Source organism: Arvicanthis niloticus, chromosome 3, assembly GCF_011762505.2.
Source record: "Arvicanthis niloticus isolate mArvNil1 chromosome 3, mArvNil1.pat.X, whole genome shotgun sequence".
Lineage (NCBI taxonomy): Eukaryota > Metazoa > Chordata > Mammalia > Rodentia > Muridae > Arvicanthis > Arvicanthis niloticus.
In genome coordinates this window covers 54,153,757-54,174,936 of record NC_047660.1, presented here as the reverse complement: position 1 = coordinate 54,174,936, position 21,180 = coordinate 54,153,757, and the positions used below count along the sequence as shown (strand labels likewise).

General features: G+C 37.8%; 1 protein-coding gene across 1 annotated transcript in view; it reads right to left on the bottom strand.

The window, feature by feature from the left end:
- Fzd3 (frizzled class receptor 3) overlaps nt 1-21,180 on the bottom strand; it is a 71,084-nt gene that overhangs the window by 11,332 nt on the left and 38,572 nt on the right. Inside the window, exons 5-6 of the mRNA XM_034498918.2 lie at nt 6,866-7,014; nt 4,294-4,527 (exon numbers count right to left, since the gene is read on the bottom strand). Coding sequence (XP_034354809.1) covers nt 4,294-4,527; nt 6,866-7,014 — 383 coding nt within the window. The remainder of the gene's footprint in view (nt 1-4,293; nt 4,528-6,865; nt 7,015-21,180) is intronic.

The window sequence follows — 21,180 nt, the reverse complement described above, 5'->3', positions numbered from 1 at the left end:
GCACAGGAGTAAGAGGCCCTGGGCTGCAAGCCCTGCCTAGATACAATGTTTTAGGCAATGTTTCTAAACGTAATCAGGGCCAGGAATGCTTGTTAGGCCTACAACACCAGCACTCAGGATGAGACAAGAAATTTGAGAATTCAAGGCCAGCCTGAGCAACATTTGAGGCCCTGTCTCAACACTGAGGGCAAGGAATGCATACAGTGCGCTTATACAACACTAGCCTATATGTATGTTCATGGGTTTCATCCCCAGCACTGCAGACGAAAGAAAAAAAAACCAAACAACTCAGAATATAGCAAACTGCTTTGGCTTTAATCTGTATGCTTTGCTTATAGAATTGGGAATTAAAGTAAGACCTCGGGGATATTAGGCAAGGGACTCTCCATGGAAGAATGAGCCCCAGCCTTGCTCCCTTTTTCATTCTTTCTTTCAGAGGTAAGGTCTATAAATATTCCTAGCTGTTCTGGAGCTCACCATGTAGACCAGGCTGGCTGTGAATTTGCAGACATCCTCCTGCCTAAGCTTCCTGAGAGCTGGATTTAAAGGTGTGTGCCACCATGCCCAACTTATTCCCTTTCTAATAGTCATCAAAATAAATCATTATAAGCCATGATTAAGGTGAACCATTTGTAAAATTAAAAGCTCTAAAAGAAAGATTTCTGAACGCTGCTGAGGTGGCCATCTAGTGCTTGTCAACGGATGTTTTCATTTCATTACAGAGTTTAAAACTGAGAAGTCCTTTGAAAAAAGTCTTAAAAATCTATCCTAGGGACCAGGCATGATGGCACACACTCAGTTTCAGCATATGGGAGGAGGCAAAGACAGGCAGATCTCTAGAAGTTCAAGACCTACCAAGACTAACAGAGGGAGACCCTGTCTCAAGACATGTCCCCCCCCCACCTACCTCTAATCCCTCCAATAATTGGCTATAACCAATTTTATTTAACTAATAGTTTTAAATCAAAGAACAAGGTTTGCACAACAAAAGCTTGTAAACATAAAAAGTCACTGAAAGTCACCTCAAGGCCTAGACCTTCAGGTATAAAATTTAGCATTACAATACATAACAATAGACCAAACCTCAGCACTATAGTATGGGCATTCCAGAATCAGTCAAAACGTGATGATTTACATTTTGATTTTCTTTACTATCTGCTATCATTCATCTAAATAACTAAATCAAACACTGTTCAGTGTGTTGTTATTCACTCCAATGCTTTCCCTTGCACAATCCTTGACCTTAGATTGGTACATAAGGTCACTTATGTACCAATCTAGTCACGTATTCCCACGTAGTTTTCTACCCATCCTCTCATCTACCTACCAATTACTCTTTGAAGTGGTGTTTACATGTAGGTGTATGTAGTACACAGATCAATAATTATCCAAGTAGTGAATCAAAGTGAGTACTGGGAATCTGTGACCTATGGCCAGGATAGCTTGAGATAATACGATGGCCAGAAGACAGCACCAACATGCAGTTAAAGCCTGACTGAAGCATAACTCCTCATGAGATGTCCTTTTGGATCATGAAAATCCTTGTGCAGATGCCCAGTTTCAATGTCATCTTGAAACCTCTTACACCTGCCTACAGTTCTGGGCATGGACGTGTATTCCCTCACCTGGGTACAGGATGCCATCAACAGACTACATCCACATTATTCTGCTTCATATGTATGCACTATACCTTTTCTATAAGGTTCTGTGCTCCTAGAATACAGAAATTCAAACCTTGCTCTTCTATGTACTTATGTACAAAATGTCATACACATACAAGTACTACTGTGATAATGTCTGTTCATCACTGAAAAGGATAGATGAGGACTTCAATATCATTGCTAAGAGTTTTTGGATGAAGTACATTTCAAGGGATATCAGATCCCCTACCTCCTCATCAGCATCTTAAAAATTAAGACCACAAATCGATGGATGGTTTCATTATACTTTCCTTTGTCACGCTATTGTGAGGGATGGTTCTAAAATTCAAGTCAGACTGTGTTATTCTAGTACTTCAAGTCCTGTAAGATCCTTTCACTGTCAGAGAGAAATAAGCCCACAGCATGGTTTTGTCTCCCAAAAGTCCCCAACACACACTGTGCTCTGGGTAACCCAGACACTAAACCTTGCCTGCCTGTTCTTGCTCTGCATGCTGTTCCCTTGCCCTTCATTCCCAAGTGTCTCCTCTGACCTCTATTTGAAGTAGAAGTGCCATCAGTTGTAAAGCTGTTTCTGATTGTCCGTGATGAGGTAGATGGTGCTCTTCTCTGAGATCCTAAAGCATCTTGTACACATCTGTGCCCACACGCACATACACAATTTAGGTTCTCCATAAGAGGGAGAAAGCGTTGTTTTTCAGTATCTAGCTTATTTCATTTAAAATGATGATCTCTAGTTCCACTCAATTTCCTTCAAAGAATTATTTTATTGTTCTTTATGGCTAAATAAAACCTCACTGTGCATATGCACACCATTTTGTTTATTCATTCATCTGTTGATGAAAATCTAAGCAGAGTCTACAAGCTGACTGCTCTGAGCAGTGGTGCAGTAAGCATGGGTAAAGGCTTGTCTTCAGCATGCTGACTTAGATTCCTTTGGGTATCTTCTCAGGAGTCTTACAGGTGAGTCATAAAGCAGTTCTATTTTTAGTATTCTGAGGGACCTCCATAATGATGTCCACAGGGGCTGGAATAACTCAAATACTCTCCAGCAATGTTCCTCTTATCTCCTCTCCATCCTTCCAATATTTATGTTATTTTTCTTAAAAATACACCTTTCAAGTCAGCTGTTCAGCTCTTCCCGCTGCTTCCCTACCATCTGATAAACTCTTATTCTCTCTCAAATGACTCAATGTGCCACCTCCTCAACAATTTCTAGCTCTAGTATCCCAAGTCAAATGTAATGAGAAACCCGCAGACAGGCTTCTCTCAAGCATTCTCTGTGAACCATCTTCTGAGATGTTCTCCATGATACCAGAAAGAATCACTCCTAGTCTGCTTCTACTGCTCCTAATAAACATGGGCTGGGTCCTGGGATACAATGTAGCAAGCATGCTCGAAGCCCTGGGTTTAAACCTGAGTACCTCCACAAAATAGCAGGGGCTGACAGTTTAATGGACACATCTGCTACCTCCTAGTTTTATAAATAGGTTACTGAGATGCTTCTTGTCTGACTACATACTGACTGCCATAGCAGGACTGAGCAGTGGTTGTCACTTTAACTAAAAAGCCTAAAGTATTTACTATATGGCTCCTAAACATGTTTGCAGCCCTGGGATATATTTTACTTCATGCACTTATTAACATTAATAACTGAACCGTGGTCTAACACTGAGACAGGCTGGCACTTTATTTCATTGAGCTTTTGTTGGCTAAATTAATTAATTCTTTTTCTCCTCCCCCCCTTTGTTTTTTTGTTCATTTGTTTTGGTCTACAAAATGGGTGGCTACTACTACTATTTCTCTCCTTTATAGCTAAGGAAACTAAGCTTTGCATTCTAGATATTTTTTTCAAGATTTACTTTTGCTCTAATTATGTGTAAGTGTGTGTCTGCATGAGGGTACATGCACATGTGTGCAGGTTGCTATAAAGGCCAGAGGTGTTGGATCCCCTGGAGCTGGATTTGCAGATGGTTTTGAGTCACCAGATGTGGGTGCTGGGAACTGAACTCAGATCCTACGGAAGAACAGCAAGTAATTTCAATCGCTAAACCATCTCCACAGCTGCCCAGATCCACTTTTAACCATAACACCAAATACACCATCTTTCTAGATTGGGAACCTATTAAGTGCAAAGCTCATGGTACATAATCTCTCTATTCCCAGAGGCTCACACAGCACCAGCATAGGAAATGTTGGCTAAATTAATTAATTCTTTTTCTTCTTCCTCCCCCTCTTTGTTTCTTTGTTCGTTTGTTTTTTATTTGTCTGTGTAGCCCTGGCTGTCCTGGAACTCTGTAGACCAGGCTGGCCTCAAACTCAAGAGAGATCCACCAACCTCTGCCTCCCAATAACTGGGATTAAAGGTGTGTACCACCACCACCCAATTAAATGCATCTTTCTAAACTGAGCAGTCTGCCTTCTCTTACCTCCACTCAGTGCCCTACAGTAACATCATACTGCTTTTGCATCGGGTCTAAACCCCAAAGTCTTTGGCTTTAAACCCATAATCTGGAACTATACTCAAATTTAAAAATCTTAATAATGTTCCACTTCTACTTCAGAATTGGCTTCTGTCTCTTAATCTGTGTGTTCCTGACTGAATACATGAACTAGGTTGGCCCCCAGAACTTACCTGCCGTCACGTGACCTGTGAAGGCTGCCATGGTAGCTGCTCACTTTGCTGTGGACACTCCCTGCTTTGCTTCTTTGATCATCCACCATGGCCAGCTGAGTTGAAGAAGCATGTGTGGATGTCCCTTGAGTGGAAGTTCCTCTTGATTTTCTTATAATTGGAGTATTTGGGTCCCTCAGGAGTGACTGAGCAAAGTCAGGTTCCTGGAGCACCTGCCGACTCTCATTCACTATCCTAGACAATACAACAGGAAGCTTAAGATACAAACTAACATTCCTATAGACCAACAAACACTACTGCTACTGATACTAGTTGATACTAGTCTTAAAGTTAACTGCTCCCCAAATTAAGTCTTTGGGACCAATTTGAGGTAACCTTTTTGGCAGAGGATAAAATATAACAAAAATCTTTGTCAAAAACTAGGTTTGATGCCAGTAATCCTAGCATCTGGGAAGTTGAGATAGAAGGATCAGGAGTTCATGGTCATCTTCACACCCACCTAAATAAAACTCGAAATAGCAGTTGCAATTCTGTGAGCACACTCTCAGCAACTCACTATGCTTGTCTTTCCTTTGTTTTATCTATGAAAAGAAAGCTGGTAAGTCCACTGTTTCTAAAAGGCCCTTTCAGATAAAGACACTTGTGATCTTTCAGGTCCCAAAATATTTTTTAAAATAATTATAAGATAGAAAAAAGTCTCTCTCTTTTTTTGTGCTTTGTGGAAGTAATAAGGGCTCATGATAAATGATTAAAATTTTAACTTGCAAAAGCATTTTTAATACTCCATCTTGACTCTGTGGCAGGAATAGCTGCCTAGTACTAAAACAGTCAGTCATGAGTGGTCAACCTTAGAACAAAGTAATATGAAAGATTAAATTAAGCAAGTATTCAATGAAGTCCTAAACAATTTAAAGCGACAAACTACAGAAGTAAGTTTTTAAAAGTGGCCAAGCAATGGTGGCTCATGCCTTTAATCCAGTGCTCAGGAGGCAGAGGCAGGCTGATCTCTGAGTTAGAGGGCAGCCTGGTCTACAGAGTGAGTTCCAGGACAGCCAAGGCTACACAGAGAAACCCTGCCTTGAAAAACAAAAAAAAAAAAAAAAAAAAAAAAAAAAATTAAATGCTATGAAAGAAAGGGTAGAGAGTAACAGAGGTGCCTGATGTTGAACAAAGCAACAATTGAAACAAAAAAATCAAATTAAATCACTGTAAAGTGTCTATGAGAATCAGCCAAAGGTAAAATTAAATGACTTAATTAAAACAACACCAATATTTATAGACTCGATCATATACTGAAAAAGTATTTGAGAAAGTATGTGTAAGTTCTCAAATCAGCAACACTGCTACAGTTACTGCTGTTTTCAGTGCTGGGTTGGAAGGCTGGAAACTGATATTTGATAAGTAATTTACATAGATTCTTCTTTAGTCCATTTAATGTTATTCTTGATATTTAAAATTATAATAGAACACCAACAGATGAGGAGTAAGTTATTACAGAGAGAAAACATGTCAACTCCAAAAGCAGCAAAATATTTAATGAAACACCAATAACCACTAGAAATATCTTTTATTTATGTATTTGATTTTTTTGAAACAGGGTTTCTGTGTAGCCCTGCCTGGCTTCTGGAATTCACTCTGTATACCAGGCTGACCTCAAACTTGGAGATCCACCTGACTCTGCCTCTCAGGTGCTGGGATTAAAGGTTTGTGCCACCACTGTCGGGCTAACTACAAATACTTTCATTAAAAATCAAGAATATGATACTATATACTATGATCACTCTTAACTAATCTTTCAATAGCTTCAGACTACAATTAGATAAAAGAAGAAAAGCTAGTTTCAGGACAGCTAAGGCTATACAAAAAAACCTTGTCTCCGAACAAAAGAAAAGGAAAAAAACCCACCAGCCAACCAAACAAACAAACAAAAAACCCAAGGTTATCAAATTTGAACGTGCACTGAATCAAAATGGCGTGTTACTCTATCTCTTCACATGTCTGATAGACCTAGAAGAGCAATGGGAAACTCTGACAGAAGTTCACAAGTTCCTCTTACACTGAACAGCGTGGCATGGCATGCTGCTGTTGGTTTTCTCATCCGAAAAAAGGTGAGAATACACACCAGCCTTCAGTCAGGAAGGCCAGGTAAACATGAAGAGAAAAAAGCATCCACTTGTTTCTAGTTTCAAGAAAATTATATTTTGAATGCTCCACAATTCCAATCTAAAGGATTTGAACACTGAAGCACTTGTACGCCTCTACTCAACCATCTTCTCAGAATGAGACTTTCAGTTGTTTTTATTTTTTTAAAGATAGAATCTTCCAATGTTGCCCAATCTAGCCTCGAACTCCTAATCCTTCTGCCTCAGTCTAATCAACAGCGAGATTACAGGCATGAACCACTGAGTCCAGAGAATTGTTTTAAATTCTGCTATTGTGCCAATGCTACTAGTCACTGCTGATAAAGTTACAATTTTCTGAGAATACTTAAGTTCAGTGCGCGCGCGCGCACACACACACACACACACACACAAAGGGGGGCTGTTAATACTGTGAGAACCCATTAACTTACTCTTTTTTCCTTCGCCCATGGAAAAAACTGGCCCATTCAAAGCAAGTCTTTTTGCTTCCAACCCAAAAAATAGAGGGAATCCCAACTATGAGAGCCATGAGATACTTCATCAGAAAGAGAATCAGGTCTGGACGACTCATCTGAGTAACCTGCAGGGAGGGAAAGAAGATCATCCTAAATCTGTGCACCTATTAAAGGCAATTATAGAAACTATAAACACAAAAGACAACAGTGAATTCATGTTACAAATATGGTATCTTCATTTATAAAGTCCAAAAAATAATTTTCTTGGATCCTCAAAAGAACAGCAAGTATTCTTAACTGAATCATCTAAGCCTAAATCTTACATTCTTGACTAATTTTCTGTCTCCCTTTCAGTTTTTCAGAGATACACTAGACACCCAGTCTAGTCAATTTTGTATTCTGCTGGGGAGAGAAGATGCGCTACCATTTGTCTTACTTTGCGAATGCTCTTTCACCTAACATTTTGTCTAACTTTAACACTGTCCATTATTAGCTATTTTCTTACCCACATCAACATGTTTTCAAGGATTTCTCAACCCTTCTTCATAGACTCCCCCCCAACCGAAGTCCTATGTTTGGGCTTGTTGTGCCTTTAAAAAGCAGTGTGTAGTTATATCACTAAAATGTAAAGACAGAGGTTCCCATGTCCTCCAAACGCTTTATACCCAGGGCCTTAAGCAGTGTTCAACACATGCGTGATACTCAATAAATCATATGTATTTTTGATAGGGTTTCACTGCATATCCTATAAGTATGCAGTACTTAGACCAGGCTGGCCTCAAATCCACAGAGATTCACCCGCCTCCTGAGTGCTGGGATTAAGGGAGTGAACTACCATACCTGGCTACTTATGCTTGGTTTTATTAGGAAGAAATTAATCAAAATTATTCACTGCCACCATCCCCTTCACAAGATAGTGCTCCCTCCTGTAGCTATCTTTTGCATATTTTTCAAAGTATTCAGAGTAACTTTCACAAAAATATTTTATCATCACTAACTGTGCCCAAAACTATGGATTCCTCCTTCCCTGCTGACATGATGCCCTCCAGATGCCTTCTTGGGTACAGTATGCCAAACTTTTGTTTAAAAGCAGCTCTTCCCTTAACCTTGAATAGGCACACAGCACAGGGATGTTAAAATCTGTTAGCATCTTAAAGTCCATTGTGTGCAGTTCCCACTGCCACTGGCGAAGTCCCTTCTTTCCTCTACAGATTTCTGGCTGTGGTCTCTTTAACTTTCCACTCAATACTTCTACTGTGGTCGACTTTTACTTATCACTAGTATTCTGACTGTAGTTTCAACCAGTTTTTTGTTTGGTTGGTTTATTGGGTTTTTGAAAAAAAAAAAACAAACAAACCAACAACAGGTGTGAAGCAGGTATGTCCTGGAACTCACTCTATAGACCACACTGACCTTGAACTCAGAAATCTACCTGTTTCTGCCTCCCAAGTACTGGGAGCGAGGGTGTGCGGCACCACTGCCTAGCTTTAACCACACCTGTAATTCTGGAAGCCATTCTTAGCCTTTAGGCCATCACTTAGTCACACTCACAGCCTCCTCCCAGACTGAGGCTCCCCATCTTTCCTAATGTCCAACTGTATCGCTACATAGTTTTCAAGACTTTTCTCTATTCTGTACTCACCGCAAACTCTTCAGAACCATTTCTTACTTGAATAATTAATTCTTTCTTCATCCATGTTGACTTTAGGCTTTACTGTCATCTACTGATTAATCTCTGTATCTTTATATTTCACTTCTTTTATGCTTAATCAGTTCTTGATATTCAACTGCCTATCCTGATTACTATCATTTTTCTAAACATTGTTTTTATTTTGAAGAATCTTAAACATGCTTATTTTTAAGTAGCTAACAGGGCCCATAATATCAGCCTATCAGCATATATGTTACCTGGGAAGGACTCTATGTTTCGATGGTTAAGACTGTTGGATGCTTTTCTAGGTTTCCACATGATCCCACCCAGCCCCCTGCCAGGCTCTTACTTAACACAGCAACACTTCTCTCCTAAAATGAGGACATCTGCCTACTCAGCCCCACTAACATCACTGCTTAGTAGGAGATGAACATTCTTTAATTTTCTACATAGTCCCTATTAAAATTTTTATACTCATCCCAAGAGTGCAGTCTTGCCTTCTCTCTTATCCTTCTGACCTTTCTTTGAGGTAGGCATTCTACAATTTTACTTGGCAAATCTGGAACAAGATCCTTTTTTTCATATAAGTACCTCAGGTTCATGCAGAATCAATCACCTTTGTGGAAGTCTATTAATCAAAACCAAGTCAAGGACTATCTAATTCAAAGCAAATGCTTTGATGAGCACAAGAGGTATGCTTCATTGACTGCAGACAGGGTCTCGGGAGTAGGCATCTCTGAACATTAGCAAAAAATAGGATCAAAGTGTCTAGAAAAGTATGTAGAATATAAATCACAGTTATATTGATGAAGAAAAGCTTTTTCTCTGAGCACAGTTTACAGTTTGTTGTTGTTGTTTTTTAAATTTGGGGGCTTTTTTTAAAGACATAGTCTTGCTATGTAGCCTTGTCTAGCCTTGAATTCATAGAGATCTACCTATGTTTGCCTCCTAATAACTAGAATTAAAATCATGTGTTGCTATGCTTGGGTCAATATTTTAAAAATTTTAAGTGTAAAATTGTTACTTGTATATTTAAAATTGACAAAGTACTTAATCAGAAAAACCTTTAAAATGTTCTAATGAAATGAAAAAATCATAAAATAAAATGTACATTTGGTCATGCACACATCAATATATGTTCTACAATAATTACAATGATAGATAGTCTGTAGTAAATAGTTTACATCATAAATTTTTAAAGATATAAAGATACAAAAAAATCAACTAGATAGAAAATAATAGTTTTGTAAATGAACGAATACCTGAAATTTACAGAATGCATTTATACACACACCAGATTACACATATCTCCCTACATAATCTAATATTCATTCTCTGATATGGTACAGTATTTTTATTTCTGAGGATCTTATTCTGGTTCAGCCTGTCCAACCTATTGTGTAGCTCAGGCTGGCCTTTAACTTGCAGTCTTGTTAGCCTCCCAGGTGTTCAGATTAAAGCCCTGAGCCATCAACCTCCCATTTAAACTTGTTTGTCTGTTTTGAGACTTTCTCTGTGTAGCTCTGGATGTCCCCAAACTCAGAGATCCACAGCTTCTGCTGGGATTCAAGGTGTGTGTGACCATGCCCAGCTTCAACATACATTTTAAAAAATATCTACTTATTTTATGTGCATGAGTGTTTCATCTGCATGTACATCTGTATGCCATTTGCATGCTTGGTTCCTACACAGGCAGCAAGTGCTCTGAGCAAGAGCTGTCTCTATAGCCCCAGAACATATTTTTTTTTTTTAAAGACTTTCTTAAAATATTAAGGAACAAATGTATATTTCATAAAAAGTGATTCACATATAGTTACAACAATGCTTTACCTAGTAAATGTTCAAAGATATGTTTCACAGAGCACTGCTGTCTCTTGTGTGAGGTTGGAGAGATGGTTCAGCATTTAAGAGCACTTGCTGACTTCAGCTCCTTGCACCTATAATGGGGAGTCTCATAAACACCTGTATTGCCAGCTCCAGAAGATCTGAAACCCTCTCCTGCTCTCCTCAAGTACCCACACATGTGGCAAATACTCAGACATACATAAAAATGAAGCTTAAAAAAGATACTCTGTAGTGAAATAAATCATGGATACTGCAATCATCTCTTGAAGGATAATACATTAGTTTGCTCAAGTTTCTGAAGACCTGGACTAATAAGCAAGCTGTTTACCTTTCTACCTACCTATCTATCTATCTATCTATCTATCTATCTATCTATCTATCTATCTATCTATAGTCAGAAGCTATTCAGCTCAGAAGTGTTTTATTTTTCTTTTCTGAAACAATGTCTTTTAATACGGGCTATTCTTGAACCAGTACACATTCATTCTTCTGCACTCTGGCTCCAACACTTCTGTTTCTTAAGACAAGGTTTCACTCTGAAGCTCGAGTTGGTCTTGAACTTGTGGCAGTCCTCCTTCTTTGCTGCTACTGGGGTGCATACTACAGGGTGAGCTGCTATGTGTGCTTGGTCTTGAGCTATTGTTTCTCCTGTCTCAACTTCCAAAGCACCAAGACTACAAATGTGCACCGAGTCCTGGCTGGAAAAACTTTGTAGTAAAATGAGAGACTAAATTTTACATCTAATTTTGTTTTCTTCTCCAATATTTAAAAATCCATCAAACCAATTAATATATGTATTAACCTGGGTTGTATGTATCTGGAGAGAGAGTTGGGAAGAGAATTTCTACAGAGCAAGAATGAAGCAAGAATGAAGAAATATGCTTCAAATCAAATCTGCTTATATTCAATGAATGTCAAATGAGGACTGATCAGAAAAAAATACTTTAAATGTAGAGAGGCAATTTAATTCTGCAATACAAAGAGGGGCTAGAGAGATGCCTCAGAAGTTAAGAGCACTAGCTGTTTTACCAAGTGCCTGGTTAGATTCCAAGCACCTACATGGTGAATTGCAACAATCTATGACTCCAGTTCTTGGGGATCAGGTGCCCTTTTCTGGCCTCCCTGGGCACTAGGCATACACACATACATACGTGCAGCAAAAACACTCATACACATAAATAATAATAATGAAGAAATTCAAATAATAATACAAAGAAGTAGATGATGGATAGTAACTTTAGAAAATAAAGCTGGGAAAGTTGTAAACAAGAAGTACAGAAAAAGAAAACAGAAGCGTCAGATATCTCATAGTTCCTAGAGTGTTGTGATTGTAAAGTACTGGCCTGAGTAATGTGTCTTCAAATAAATCACTTAAAAAGTTAAATGCCTTGAACTTGTAACTATAAGGGAATGATCATCTGAAGTTGAAATGAATGCTCATGGACTTTGTGTAAGCCCTTCATTTTATACATATGGAATCAAAGCACAGAAATGCAAAGTGATCCATCTTAAGGTTATATTTATTTGCACTTTTAGTCATTCAAATTTTGACTCACAGTTATTATGTCTCACAGCAGATGAGTCAGAAAGTTCTGTGTCCTTGTTCAATTTCCATTCTAGGGAAAGAGAGGGTAGACTGTTGCTACTACACAGAAATGAGGAAACGTCAGGACTACAGCGAGGTCAGGGCAAAGAGAAGAGGATCACTAGGGTGTGAAAGAGTCAGGAATTAGATTCGAGATCAGAGTGGTCAAGGTCTTTCCACAGACAAAAGTGGGTATATTTTGGAGCGTAAGCATTCAAACAGAAACATTGATAATGATAATCTTAAGAAAATTTGCTATTTCTGAAGAAAACCAAAGTGGCTAGTAAGTAAAGCTAGAGCTGAGCATGCAAGGAAGAGAATGGCAGGAGATACAGTCAGAGGACAGGAACCAAATGTGTCTGGTCCTGAGGGCAATGGTAAGAATCCAGAACAACCGGAATCCACTGAAGGGCTTTGTCCAAAGGGGCAACCACTTCATTTCCGTTTCCTGTAAAAGGTAAGAGTGTAAGCAGTAGACCACTGTGCAAACAGTGAAGAAGCGGAGGCTGTACAAAGCTAATGGGCTAAATGCAAAGCATGGAGGAGACAGAGCTCAAAGATGGCTCCAAATTAAGAATCTGAGCAACAAGGGACTGCAAATAACATTCACTGAATGGGAGAAACTGGGGGGTGAGATGCAGGAATCAGGTTTTAGGAGAAATATTAGGAGTTCTAAATTGAGCTCAGAAACATCAAGCAAATGGGCATTCTGGAGCTTATATACATGCCTAAAACATGGGGAGCTTAAGACTATCCAGAAAGGAGGGGAGAAACAGAGGACAGACAAGAAATCCTGTTTTTAAGTTCTTTCCTCTAGTGTCTTATGCTGTATAGCAAGTCTCTTATGAATCAACATTGCTCACGTATCATAAAAGCTTGAATTACAGGGAAGGAGTGCTAAAAACAAAATCAGTAATACCCAAAGCAACCACCAAAGCCTTCAGTCATACAGGCAGCACAGAGAGATACAAAGGAGAGCAGGGACAGAGCACTCAACAGTTTGTACCACAAGATTCCAGTTAAGTGCAAAAATTCCAGGAGCAACAAGTCAGCACCTGTGGATGACAAGGATTTAAAAAGCAAGACAGTGACTCAGAAATATGTAGGAGTGTTGGAGCAGAAGTTCAAGACACAGAGGGAATGGTCAAGTGATTCTATAAAAGAAAGGAAGCTTCCCTTTTCTGACTGAGAAGAGAGCTAGAGAGTGCATTATCTGGTTAAACGTCGTAGACAGCATGAAAATACTGAAGGTGGGTAGTATATAAACATGATAGACAGGGTAAAGCCCATCAAATAAGTGCATTTAAATAAAAGGAATATACGTTCAGTTTCATTTAAAACAGCCTTATAATGAACTGAATCTTAAAACAAACAAACAAAAAACGTGAAAAATAAGTCAATCCTTAAATAGTAAAGGTGACAAATGAGAAGCACTTTTTTTTTCTTTTATAAAGTTCCTGAAAACGTCAAAATCTTTCTCATGTTATAAAATATCGTCTTGGTTGTGTTTCTGTTGTGGTGATAAAACCGCCTGACAAAAAACAACTTTGGGACAGAGGGTTTATTTTAGTTAACAATTCCAGGTTACAGCCTACCACTCCAGGGTGGGTCACAATAGCAGGACTGAGACCAATGGCCACATCACACCCACAGGCAGGGGCAGGGAAACAATGAATGATCCATGCTTGCTGCTCAGCTAGTTATTTCTACTTTTACAGTCTAGCCCCCAAATCCATGGTGTTACCCATAGTCGACTGGGTCTTTGAAGCCAATCATTTCTTGTAATTAAGATAATTCCCTACCAACATAGTCATGGGCTGACAGGATCTAGACCATCCCTTGTTGAGGCTCTCTTCCGGAGTGGTTTCTGAACAGACTGTATCAGGTTGACATTCAAAACAGACAATCACAGAACCCTAACAACTCAATTCATCTGATGTATTTCTTTGGCTTGTCATCTAGGAAACCAAGGAGAATCCCAGACAAAGATGACACTAGCATCCACCTTGATTATTGCTTTTTTCTTTTTGTGCAATAGCCTGGCTGGCTATAAACAAACTACATGCATTATCTCCCAAACAAACAGTGGCTCCACAATCACTCTAATTTTAGCCAACAGTACTGCTACATGGCTTTATTTAAGATTTATTTATTTTTTATTTCATCACAGAAAAATATTCACCTATATCTTGGTTTTCTTATTTAGATTCATAACCTAACAAAGCCCTGAGGTTTAAATTCTTTTGATATAAATGGGAAAAAATTACTCATATTAAGGAGGGAAAGCCTTGAATAAAAAGGAAACTGCCCAAGGTATAATCACATTACTTGGTGGCCTACACTGTTGAGGCTTTGGCTTTGAATCAGGTCTTAGCTTTTCCTTACCAAAAAAAAATCTGTATTTTTCTAATGAATGTTCATACTTTGTTGAATTAGCTTTTATTTTTTAAATATGCTAATCACAAACACTGACTTACATCAAGCCTATCATCATGTAAAGCCATATGAAAATAAACTGTTAATCAGGTTTAGGCAGCCTGTCATATAAGTAACAAGGGGTGGAGGATTCCTTTGTCGTTTTCTTGGGAGCTGAGGATAGAACCCAGGGACTTTTGTATGTTCAGACAAATGTTCTACTACTGGGCCACACCCATAGCCACCAGTTCTTGAATAGAAGCTTCTAGTTACAACTTTTATACACTTCTTAATTACATTATGCTACTTTAACGGCCTTTACTTTTATTACACTTTGAAAAGTCAATTACTTGCCCTATTGACATAAAAGCCTATTATAATGCTATAGTAATTAAGATAATGTAGCACAGAGAGATAAGCAGGCCATGGAACAGAGGGGCAGCACGTTCTCTGTGAATTCTTCATGTCTGACTAAAGAAGCAATACAGAGCAGTGGAGCAGGGCTGTAGTCAGGAAATGCACATCAGGCACAGCTTAGAAACTGTAATTTGTTCCCGTCAGGAAAGCAATGGCTTTAAATTACAGCAGCACAAGGCTGGGCAAGTAAAGAGCTGTTAGCAGCTCACTCTTCCATAGTTTTGTTTCTCCTCTCCTCTAAATCTTTATTCTTCTATCCTTGGACCATCAATTTATTTGTGCCACTGTGAAAAATGTAGGGTATCAACCTTCAGATTTTCCTTCTATCACTGAAAGGAAGGAAATCAATATAAATCCACTTTTCAAACATATTATAAATAATCTTTGAATTTCTAAACAATAAAATAATTACTTCATACAAAATAAGAGCAGCCAATGTGGCCAACTGTAATGAAGTTCTACAACTTGGGTTCTAGTGTCTTTATAATGACTGCTGTAAAACCATTCACTGTCAACCTTTAAGGAAATAAAAAGTGAACATTAATGATTACAAAAACCAAATCTTATTATTCAAGCCCCTAACTTCTCAAGTAAGGGATCAGAAGGCAGAGACAAAGGAGAGCAGAACTTGCCATCTGATTCAGAATGGAATGCTCAGACATTAGCCCAGTGTTTCACCACCTGACAGATTTGTCATGCATATAGCAACACAGACTGCACCTGTTATTTAGCTAACCCATAGAAAACTGCCAAAAGCCAAATTTACCTAAGAGCTCAAAATGGGAATAAAAACAATGGAGTTATCTCAATTCTATCGTCCTTTGCCTTGCTGGCATTAGGAAGAAGTTATCTTTGATTAAGCAAAGGGCAACATCCTGAACTTTCATCCAATTCTACATGACTGATGTTGACCATCACTGACGTTACTGTCTCTTACAGCAAAGAATGGCTTGAAAGTAGAAAAACAACACTGTCCACACAGATCACACAATAATAGATGCGGAAACAATTAAAAACTCTACAGAACAATCTTAATCTCAGTGAGCATAAAAATGATATCCCTTATACATAGCGTAATGTTCTTGCTCACACAGGCGGAGTGTAATTTCTCTTTTAGATTAAGAAAAGAACAACTGTTTTTCTTCCTAAAGCAAATCACACAAAAAGTAAATTATTTCACAAGGTTTTGGTTTTTTTTTTTCAAATGCAGACTAAAAGATGATCAGAAAGGGAGAATTAGTTTGTTTTTACAGAACAATAAAGAAAACAAGGACTCTTCCTTACCAAACACTGTCATAAATCTTTAACAATCCTCCTCAGCCTTGTACATGTACACAACGGCAAGGCCAGAGCAGGGTTAGAAATGACATCTTAAAACTTCCCCCAAACTGTTCACAGCTTCATGATTTAAAAACACACCAACAGTCCTATCAGCTGTGAGCCGTAATGTGGGTACTGGGAACTGAACCTGAGTCCTCTCCCAAACCACTTCTCCAGCCCCTTAAGTGCTGTGTTTTATTTTAAGGTAGAGTTTATAAAACACTTGTCTGGAAACCTAAACTTCTAAACTTCAGGAACTCGCATATGGTTTTCTTACTCAGAGATATTTTAATCTAGCTATAAAGAGCTAGAAAGATAAATACAATCTTAGTTTAACAAACTTCGTTGTTTTTTTTTTTTTTTTAAGCCGTTTTTACTAGGTACTTTCAGATCTGTTTGTTGTTATTCTCATTTTTTTTCTGGTGCATGTTTAAAAAGTGTTGTTTTTTGGGTTTGTTTTGTTTTCAGACAGGATTTCTCTGTCCTACTCTGTAGACCAGGCTGGCCTCCAACTCAGAGATCCAACTGCCTCTGCCTCCCAAGTGCTGAGATTAAAAGCGTGAACCACTACTGCCTGACCAAAAGGCTCATTATTTATGGAACTAAAGACAAGAAGAACTCACACATTACTCTGCTTTAGTTTTGACATTACCCAACTAACAGTTACTTCCCTCCACTGGGCTATGAGCTCCTTAAAGACAGTGGCTGTATCTTACCAACATGCCAGAGGAGTAGAAGTATAATAATTTTAATAATATTCTATTTAATAACATTAATTTAATATTATTTATTTATATTTACTAATATTACAATTAATATATTTAATAATTGTTAAATAATATTTAACAATAATTTTGAATTAGTGAGTTTTTTAAAAGAGAAAAAAAAAGACAATTTCTAGATTAATTTCATTTTACATGTTCCAAGAACTTTGGATATCTTGTAAGATTTTGGAGCTCAGGCTGGGATGAAGCTCACTTGGTAGAGTGCTTGCCCAGCATGTAGCATCTGGGTCTGAACCCCAGAAGCACATAAATTGGGTGTGATAGCTAGCATACATCTAAATATTAGCTCTTGGGAAGCTGAGGCAGGACAATCATAAATTTAAGGTCATTCTCCATACATAGTGTATTTGAGGCCAGTTTGGGCTACGAGTAATATTGTCTCAAACAAACAAACAAACAAACAAATAAACAAGCAAGCAAATTAGAGCTAAAGAAATGATAAGCAAATGACTGACCTAAAGACAGCTTCTGAGTAATACAGTCAAAAGTAGGAAAATGCCCTCTAAGTACAAGTGTTCTTGCATAAAGGCATAAAATATTAAGACTGCACGCTCTGAAATCAGGCAGTTCACATCCACTCTGTCACTTACTGCATGAGTTTGTTTAAGCTGTGTTTCACACTTAGTTTCTTTATTTTGTAAAACTATCCTTGGGCTCCACTGTCAGTCAACATTGTCCTCTGGCCTTCACATGCATGAGCACATACTGGAAAACATATGAGCATCCCTCACATGAACACACACACACACACACACACACACACACACACACACACACATCCCTTGGCAGCTAATACAATCATTAAACTGTATTGCTGATTTTATATTAGCATAAACTATCAAAGTTTACTTCCTTTAATTGGTACAGTGAAACTTTTGAAGACTGCTAGGAATAAACTTTACCGACATGTCTTACCGTGATATGTAAGTCAGTTTGTTTATTTATTTAGTGCAGTGACATAGCAATATTTAACTATACTAAACATCTTAGTTCCATTATGAAATAAAAGGATGACCAAAGTAGTAAGACTGCAAATCTGACAACTTACTTGATAAGTACCAACTGCTGTTAGGAGTTCCTAACACAATATCCAAGGTTATATGGAATAATTCTTGATGTTGAATAGGGGCTGGTGAATTATAGCCTGTAGTAGGTTAAGTCATTCTTCAATAAGTAAAACTTTCCTGCAGCATTTGCCTCCTTGCTTATGACTGTATGTACAGACACCAAGAGCTAAGCACTTGGCCACCAAAGCCCCCACATTTACATTTAACCCTTCATAAAAAGGCTGCAGCACCGTTTTGTAGATCATGATAACTACTTTGAATAAAAAGTAAACCACCAAGCATGACAGCACATGCCTCTAACCCAAGCACATGGGAGACAGAGACAGAAGATCAGGAGTTTTAGGCCAGCCTTAGCTACACAGCAAGAGTGAGATCTAGCCTTGCTTCCTGTCTTAACCCAAACAAAAAGTCCAAAGTTCATACACCAGGCCTATCTATAGTGTTACATAACTGAGCTCAGAGCTTAAGCTATTTTGTGCCACGGAGGCCATAACAGTAGCAGCTTTTATCTTCACTTTTTTCTTCTTTAACAGAAACTTAAACACTTTTTGAGAATAAACTTACTGAACTTAGAAGTTACAAGTAAGACAGCTTCCTCTTTAAAGTCTTATAGATACCTCCATCAAAACACGAGACAAACTATGTATTTACAAGATGGATCCTTCACTGACTTTCATGATGTAAGAAGAGAAATCCCATTCTCTCATAGTCCTTTCCTAAGTATGGCTGATTCCTTTGAAGCTGCCTGACAAAGGGAAAACTCCTATTGAAAAATGAAGCTAAAATCACAACAAATTAGATTTAATGTCATTCTATTTTTTATACTTTTCTGAATCAAGACGAGATAAACAACAGATGGCTTGTTTTGTGTGTCTGGAAGAATAAATGATGTTTGTTGTTCTATAAAAATGTATCTTTTTAGATTGTGCAAATGGTTCTAATGTTAACAACATACTTTCTATGACTGAAACAAAAGCCCCAGTGTCAGACTCCCTGGGACATGCAGCATTCCTTGGTTAGATGAATCAAAGCCATGAAAAAAATGAAAAAAAATATTCTTTTGAAAATTAAAGTTTGGAAGAAAATCTGATTACAGCAGAGAACATGAGAAGAATTATATACTTATCCTAACAGTGAAATTATACTCTATAAAAGACACTCAGGTAAAAGATTAAAATTTATCTTGTTTAGTCTTCATAGCACTTAAAAGGTAACATATTATTTCCTTATATGAGTAAATGGTAAATAGTTGTTATGAATTCAATCTGTTTCATTTGTCCCAGGTTACACTCAAAAATCTATTCTAGGATTATAAACTTTTAAGAAATAAAACTTTTATAAAATCCTTCAAATCTCTTAAGACACACTAAATAAATAAAAGGAATTATTTAAGGAAAAACAAACAAACAAACAAACATAGAAAAAATACCCAAGTATCTAGGAAATTACCAACATGACACCTGCTCCAGAAGTAAATGTCACTGCTTTAAAAGACATTTTTAAAATTATGTGCATTTCCCATAGAGGGCAGAGGAGTCAGATTTCCCTGGAGGGCAATAGTGTGGGTGCTGGAAATTGAACTAAGGTTCTCCACAAGAACAGTACACACTCTTAACCACCAAGCCATGTCTCTAGCCCTTTTACTCTTTTCAATTGTGAAATAAGCATTACTGAGTAAACTTAGGTCTACATATTCTTTTTTTTTTAATTTTTGGAGATGGTACGCCACATATCCCAACTTAGCCTTGAACTCTCTATACAGTCAAGAATGACCTTGAACTTCTGATCCTCCTGCTTCTACTTTTGGAGTACTGGGATCACACATACACACACCATTAACAGTGGGTTTACATGCTGTTCAGGACGAAACCTAGGGCTTTGTGCTTCCTAGACACTCTACCAACTGAGACATATCCTTAGCCATAAATAATACTTTTTACAGTGTGACTGAATACATTTTAAAAAAATAAATGAACATTCTTGGAAAAAAAAAAAAAGGTTGTTACAAGTGTAGGCAGTAAAATTCCATTTTTAGGAAGAACATTAATTTCAAAGATTTTTAAACTAACTTATATTTAGCTCATTTTATTCAAATTATAAGCTTATGTACATGTGATTGTCATTAAATTACCTCACAAACTGATTTTTTAGATATCAGAGGCCAACTTTCTTTTTTTTTTAGAAGCCAGATATCTTTTTTCTTACTTGCTGTGCACTGTTTGTTATTTATGGTCTCACTATGTAGACCAGGCTGTCTATAGACGCTAGTGCTTGGATTACAGGTGTGAGCTGCCCTACCTGGTCTGCAATGTCAGTATTTTTAATCAAGCACATTCAAATGCTACTTAGTCTTTCTATGTTACCTGAGGCAGCTACCCCATTACTGCATAAAACACTTTAAAACTTCCTATTAGAAATTATCATCAGAACTTCCTGCATGTTCCTTTAGAAATGCTCAATATTACTTCAAAATGAGACTATAATATTACTGGTGCTCAAGATCCCTCTAAAATGAAATTCTGAATGAATATTAATACCCTAATATTTGGTTGTTAAAAGCCATAAAGTGCAACAAATGTTCTGTGATTTCACTTGTATCAGGTAGTAGTCACAGAAAGGAAGTCGAGTTGTGAATGCCAGAGATTGTGGGAGTACGGGTGGGGTCACTGTTAAATGTTTAGCCTCAGACTGAGAAAATGAAAACATTTCTTTAAAAAAAAGTGCTAGGGAGGGTTGCGAATTGTGAAGGTACTTGGAATGACACACTTAAAGATGCTTAAATGGGACTTGAGTTTGCTCAACTGGTAGAGCATCTCTTGTCCTTTCACTCCTCTAGCAAGCACAAAGCCCTGAGTTCTATTCCCAACGTTTTATTAACTTTGTCCTCCTTGGCTACAGAATGAGTTTAAGGCAAACTTGGCCTACATAAAATACTGTCTTAAAAAGAGAATAAGAAAGTAAAAGGGTGAGGATCATAGTAAGTATTGTTATACTCACATGTGGCCAGCCTTGTCACTGAAATGTAGTTTGAATAGGTCACTTTTGCTGGTCTCTTAGCTAATGTGACTGTGTAAGCCACATAGCTAAGTGTTTTAAGTGCTTCAAGTGCTTTACAGTGAAGCCATATTACATACTTTATGAGGTTACTGTGCATACCAAATGTCATCATTGGCTTTTATCCACCATCAAGTAATAGACCTAGTGAA